Source organism: Octodon degus, unplaced genomic scaffold (genome assembly GCF_000260255.1).
Source record: "Octodon degus isolate 3935 unplaced genomic scaffold, OctDeg1.0 scaffold00052, whole genome shotgun sequence".
Classification (NCBI taxonomy): domain Eukaryota; kingdom Metazoa; phylum Chordata; class Mammalia; order Rodentia; family Octodontidae; genus Octodon; species Octodon degus.
The window spans coordinates 6,600,112-6,606,915 of record NW_004524628.1 but is presented as its reverse complement, the minus strand read 5'-3'; the positions used below and the strand labels follow the sequence as shown (position 1 = coordinate 6,606,915).

Genomic DNA, 6,804 nt, shown 5'->3' with positions numbered 1-6,804 from the left:
GGACGGCGCCGTGCGGGGAGCGAGGCGGCTGCGGTGAGGGACGGAGCGCGACCGGAGATGTTTTCAAGCCCGGCGGCGGCGGCGGCGGCGGCGGCGGCGGCGGCGGCGGCGGCGACAGCGGCGGCGACGCTGACACCTCCCACCATGGACAGCTTCGACTTAGCCTTGCTCCAGGAATGGGACCTCGAGTCGCTGTGGTGAGTCGGGGCGCCACCGCCGCGGCTGGGGGAAGCCTGAGGGGACCCGGCGGCGGCCGCGCGTCCTCACCTGGGCCGGGCTCGGGGCTGCGCGGCCGCGTGGGGGTGGGGTGAGTCGGGGCGCCCGCGCGCGGCCCGCTCCTTCCTCCTTCGGCTGCTGCCCGCGCGGCCGCCCGTCTGTTCGCTCCGGGGCCGGTCCCCTCCCCTGAGTGCTGCCTGCCCAGCCCCGGCGCCGGGAATCTGGGTGCCGGTGCAGAGCGCGGCCGTGGCGAGGAAAGAATCGGCTTTTAGAGCGTGTCACTGACGCCCGGGGATCCACCCTGCGTCCCAGCCCCTCAGCTGCTTGCCCTCTGATCGCGCCCCTTCCCTGTTCTCCAAGAGCCTCGGGCTTCACCCCCGCGACCCCCTTGGAGTTGGCGCCGCGGAAAGTGCTCTCCGAGGACCTTCCAGCCTCTTCCCTGTCCCCGGCTCCGGGCGGCCGCATCCTTTCCCTGTGTCCCACCCACTCCCACCCGAACCGGAAAAGTGGGCACGCAGGGCAGGAGGCCACTGCGTTTCTCCGTGCGGGAATTTCAGTGGCCTGGGTGCAGAAGCTTCCTCTCCTGGAGAGTCACCATTCCTCTGAGCCCTTTCTTCGCACCTCGCCACAGTTGCAGTCCTCCTTCTCCTCCTCCTCCTCCTCCTCCTCCTCTTCTTACCCGACCCCCAGTGCCCCGTGTCCCCTTCTGCCACGATTACAGCTGGTAGCCTGTCGTGCACTCAGGATTGTTTCCCGGGGCGCTCACGTTAAGGGGCTGCTGTAGGTACATCGCAGCTGTAGAAGCAGTTTAATTCCAGTTGCGGTTTCTTAAAAATCCCATTGGTTGCTTCAGTGTCCCTTTAATTACTTCTACCCCCCCAACGCCCACTATCTCTTAGGTGTTTGCAGCCGACCCCATTCAGGTGATAATATTACTGCCTGCATATTCCTGGAGGAAGGGACCGTGTGTTACCTTTAGTATTTACGGGATGAACAGCTGCTGGAACAAGCATATTAACTGCGCTCTGTTCTGCCTCTGGTAATTGCTTATGGTAGAACTGAGCCCCCACCCCCTGTAATTCAGTAAAGAGTTCACATGTGTCTAAAACGGCAAGTGGTGTGCACATGAATATGCAATGCACGATTTTAAAGCTAAACTGCTTTATGATTTATGGCTCATCTAGATGATATGTGGCTATGTGGGTATTTTCAGTGATTTAGGCTTCCAGTGACTCTTATTTTCCTAAAGACAGGTGTAACGAAATAAACTAGACACAAAGCTAGCGCATTATTGAGCAGTTTCTTATAAAAGATCCAATAGTGAGTAGGTACAGCTTGTGCTGCACAATGCTGGTGCCTATAAAACACATAAGGATGGGCCCTAATGTAATAAAACTTGTATATATTACACTGGGAACTTCAAAGAGCCAGGGTAGAAAGAATATGAAACACGTTATTACTCTATAAAAGTTGCTAATTACTGTGTTGCTGCTCTGGGGGTTATTTCAGCCTTTCATTTACAGATACCTATTATTTTACAGGTTTACATTTAGAAATGTTGGTCTCTGGCAGAAATTCAATAGGTTTCCAGATAGCAACTGTACTTTAAAAATGACTTTTGCTTTTTAAAAGGAAGTCTTGCACACTCCAAGGGAAGGGGCTTATTGTTTGGGTGTATTTTAGCGCTGCTGGTCTGCCTGCTGACACACATTGAACCCTCTCATGATCTCTATAAGTGGGATTTTGAATTTATCAGCCATCCTGTGTGAACTCTTCCAGCCTGGGCTCTATTTCCTTGGCATTCCTAATTCCCAGTTGAGTTCCCTGCAGTCTGTCACAGAATACATGTCCGTTGATTTGACCTGAAGTTGATAATTACAGTGTTTAGCTAATATTATTTTTTTTAAAATAAGCTTTATTTTACAGGAGAAAAACCTGTGCACACAGTCAGATTTTACTATGTCCTTTTTTGGCTCATGAAAACATGGGTTTTTCTTGATTAAAATAGAGTAGGACAGTTAGTTAGGCTTGAGTGTTTCTCATTTTGCAACTATAGGATTCACATCTGACAAAAGCTTGTGTTTCTGATAAGTTAAAGATGAAGCAAAAGCCTTTATTATGCATTTCTAACATGGTCAGACATTTTCTCAGTTATGGGTCAGTTTCTGGATGGTATTTTATGTATTCTCATGAGTCCGTGTCTGCAGTACCCAGATTACTGTCATCGTGGGGAGTTGGTCCAGGGGCAGAACGCGTGACTCTTTTTTACTTCCTCTTCTCTCCAGTTGGTATTTTCAAGCTCAGTTTTATGAGTTAATTAAAAATTGAAGTCATGGTTTACTTTTAAGCTCATAAGTGATCTAAGATATCTAATACTTGAGGGCTTTTTGTGTATTTGATTTTTTATATTTCTCATTTCCCTGTTTTTTTTGTAACAGCCCTGGAAGTGGCAAGAGGTAGAATGCCCATTTCACAGATGAGGCCACTGAGGATTTGAACTATTAAATGACTTTGTTGACATTTAAAATGTGATATCAGACATTTCAAGATGAATATTTGGGCTGGGGATATAGCTCAGTGGCATAAGCACCTGCTGAATATTTACTGAACATTTATTTTTGTCATTGTTCTAGGTACAATTCATGTTTTACTTCATCTAATCCTTACAACAACTTTAGAAAGCAAGTACTGTTAATGGTCCCATTTTACAGAAAGGAAAATTGAGAATCTGGAAGATTAAGTTACAGGCCAAGGTCATGCGTTAAAAGTGGTGGATCCATGTTTGAACTGAATTAGTTTTTTTTTTTTTTTTGTATTTTAGGGCAGGGTTTACAGGGTGTACAGGGTCTCACTGCATAGATCGGACTTGTAGTGATCTGCCTGTTTACAGCCTCACAAGACCTGGGATTACAGGAGTGTGCCACCATGCCCAGTCTCAATTGCCCTCTCAGTGTGCCCCAGGGGTGGGGCCAGCAAGGCAGGGTTGGGGGTCAAACTCCTGGCCCTTGCGCTTGCTTGCAGGTGCTTTTATCCACTGAGCTATTTGGCCTGCTCTGAATTGAATTAGTTTCAAAGCCCACTTTTCTGACTTCAAATTCAGTGCATTTTCTAGACTATTGCAGATAATCTCACAGTTTAATAAAGGGACTTGGAAATTAGTTACAGAGCAAAGCTTGATGGACCAAAAGTTAAGGTTCTATCAAAATATCAAAGAAAGAGAAGTCATATTGGAAATGGTATTGATCTAACATTAAAGATCTGAAAACAAAATACCATGACTTAGGAAATGATGCCTGTCATTTATAAATTAACTTATCAAAGTAGACATACATATTAAAAATAATACCATTTGAATAGTTCTTCCATTATTTCATCACAGAAAAACACTTTTCTTTCAAGCGAGGGGAGGAGAAGGCACAGATTAATAGTAAAAGAGAATCTTATTTTTAAGCCTTAACAACTTTATCTCATTGGGGGTATCACTTTCCAATAAAACCAATTGGCATTTTATTAGTTGTGAGTGTGGCTTTGAACTTGAGGTTGCTTATTCTAGTGGTTACAGAGTGTCCTCAAATGACTGTGGAGAGAATCTGAAGGGAGAAGGTCAGCACCCTTTTTTTTTTTTTTTTTTGCGGAACTGGGGATTGAACTCAGGCCCCTGCGTTTGCCAGGGAAGCCCTTATTCCACTGAGCCATCTCCCCAGCCCCTACACTCTTGCACATAATCAATAGAGACAATTCATGGTTAACTCCAGGACCACCTGTACTGCCTCTTTGCACACCTCTGCCTCACTCTGGAACACCCATATGTCAGCTTCCAGGTAGGTTTTGAGTGCAAATTATCAGGTAGCTCCGCTTTTGGGCATGGCCGAGAAGCACAGCCCACCTTGCTGTTACTAATTCTCCTTCCCATTACTAGGCTGAAGCCAGAGTGGGGAACTCAGAACACAGCGAAGTTGCTTGTTTTCTACCCAGCTCTTGTAGCTCTGTTCAGTAAAGTCAAGTCCTGAGATGTGAGAATTCTGTATGTATCCAGAGACCAAATTACAAGGATCATGCACCTCTACTCCATCTCCCCATCTGTTTCCTTCTGCTCCTTCTCTTGTGTTCTGCTGCCAACCACGGGTCTTTAAAGGAATGAGCACCCCTCTCCAAGGTTGTTGCTTTCATCTTTCTTGGTCATCTCTAAATATGACTTTGTGCTTGTTGCTGTAGGGGACACTATGATGAGGGAAACACGAATTGTGCATATTGTTGAGTAGAATGAGACAAGTTACTTTCATGCAAAAGGACATCTTGTCACTGGCCCATTAGAAAGGATACCATGTTCAGGAGTAGGATGAGTGGTGGAGGAGGGAAAGAGGAAAAACTGAGTTTTTTTTTTTTTTTTTTTTTTTTTAAGGCTTCCATGGAAGAGGTGGCCTTTGAACTAAGCTTTGGAAGATGAATGGGATTTTTACAGACAGTGGGGGTGGGGTATTGAGAAGACATAGAGGCATCTTGGGCAGAGAAAGAACTTGAACAAAGGCTTTCATGGTGTCTCTGAAAGATCCCTTTATGAATCATGACGGAGTTACCTATACCATTTATTGTAAAGATACAGAACTTTGTAATCACAAGATGGTTCCAGCGAATAGGGAAAGTTTTTCAAAATGAATTTAAACTTAGGTTTAGCCTTCCTTAAGTATGAACACATTTGTGTTATTGGAGAAAATGCCAAAATGAAATGGCAGATATTCAGATCCTGTTATGCACTCTGCCCCCTTTCTCTGTAGCTTCATGTTAATCCAGCATCCCTACTCTTTCTGTTCATTATACTTTGTATTCTTTCAAATTGTAACCTTTGATGCCTTGATTCACACTTACCAATTTGTTCTACTGAAAGCATTCACAGAATATTAGCCATTAGTATGGGATAGGTACTCCAGGGGAGTGGCTTTTAGGGTTGTAGACCATGACCTACAGTGTGTTTCACATTGTAGTCTAATGCCATACACATATCCTACCGTAACTGAAACAAGCATTGTGAAATAAAACTTACTGTGTATGATAGATATTGATGTTTTCTAGCCCCTATTCCTTTGAAAATTTCCACCCACAGGTTGAAATCTTCACTTTAAAACCCTGACTTAGAGAATCCAAAGGGGAGAGAGAGTGTGTGTGTCTTTTCAGAACTTAAAAGCCATGCACAGAGCTATCTTCCATTCAAAGTGACACTGCCCTTGAGGGGTGGGGCAGACCTGTCATAGAATAAAGTATTCCTGGCTGAGTGATATTTGATATGGATCCTAGGGAAGGAGAATTTTAGGAGGAGTTAAAAGAGAAATACTCACATGGAAGGAAGATGGGAGCAGGTATGTGGGAGGAATAAAGTAGGGAGTGTGTTTGATGATGTTAACTAAGCAGGGTGGGGAGAGGATGGGGTGCACTCCTGTCCCAAGAGAAGGCTGAGCTATGGCCTTGCATGGTTTGATGCTTCCCAGAGTGCCCAGGGATACTCTTGGCTCTTCTCAAATCAATCCCCAGTGGATGTGCCAGACCATGGCTTCCTGCAGGGCCCCGTAGGTTGGGTTTGCCAGGCTCCTCACAGAGCCAGAAAGTTCTTGGATTCTTGATCTCAGCTCTGGGTTCTGGATGTTTTCCTCCAGCACCAGCAAACATTTTAAGCTCCTAGGCCACTCCCTTCTTGTAGCCCTCCTGGGTTAAACTGCTCACCTTTACATAAAGGGCTAAGGAATGCAGAGCAGTTTGGGTGAGCCAGCTGGGGGATCCTGGAGCTGATTAGTCAAGAGTAGCCTTGGTCAGCTGTGCTCACTCTCACTGGATGAAAGTGATCATGTGGTTGGCTGTCAGGCTTTCATTGGCTGAAAGTCTCAGCATGTTTGAGCATGGGAAAGGGCCCAGGAAAGTGTGAGGGTGGAAACCATTTTGAGAAGAGCGAAGTGTCCAGGAGTGCTGGCTACAGGGGCCAAAGAGCTGCTGGCTAGCAGGAAGAAGGCAGAAAGGGGTGGCTGTGGGGTGTCCCATTCACCAGTGGGTAGCACAGACTCAGAGCTCTGGGTGGGGCACATGTTGGAGAAGGCTGGCTGGTGCTGGTCCAGGCTCAGCTGGGGAACACAGGACAACAGGAAGGATGCATGTCGGATGTGCGGAAGGGCTTTCACCAAATGTCTTTTGATGATGAGGAGGATGAGTATTTTGTGTGGGGAAATTATTCCTTCCTGTGCTCTAGATTCTCTTGTGAAAATGTAGGAGGGTTAGAAAATGTTAAGAATCTATTTTGGGAGAATGTCCTTGAGAACCAGAAATGATCTAATCCATGACACTTGAGATTAGCGACTTGAAGAGGCCCTTTGGTTTAATATAGTTTTAAGTAATAATCCCGTTAAGAAAAATTAAGAAAAATTGATTTCTGTATATGGGATATAGGATTTTTCTGTGTATGGTTGTCAATATGATTTTTAAGCTGGAATAGATTTTCCTGTTTAAAGTTTCCATATTTGACCGGAGATGTAGCTCAGTGGCACAGCACCTGCCTGGCAAGCCCAAGGTCCTGAGTTCAATTTCTGGTTCAAAAAAAAAAAAAAA

The 6,804-nt window shown here is 45.7% G+C and overlaps 1 protein-coding gene across 4 annotated transcripts in view; it reads left to right on the top strand.

Annotated features, from left to right (window-relative positions):
• The first annotated feature begins 9 nt into the window (after positions 1-9).
• Positions 10-6,804, top strand: part of Aff3 (AF4/FMR2 family member 3) — a 535,781-nt gene continuing 528,986 nt past the window's right edge. For all 4 annotated transcript variants that reach the window (XM_023717412.1, XM_023717409.1, XM_023717411.1 and 1 more), the window contains exon 1: positions 10-197. In XM_023717412.1, coding sequence (XP_023573180.1) covers positions 58-197 — 140 coding nt within the window. In that variant the 5' untranslated portion in view covers positions 10-57. The remainder of the gene's footprint in view (positions 198-6,804) is intronic.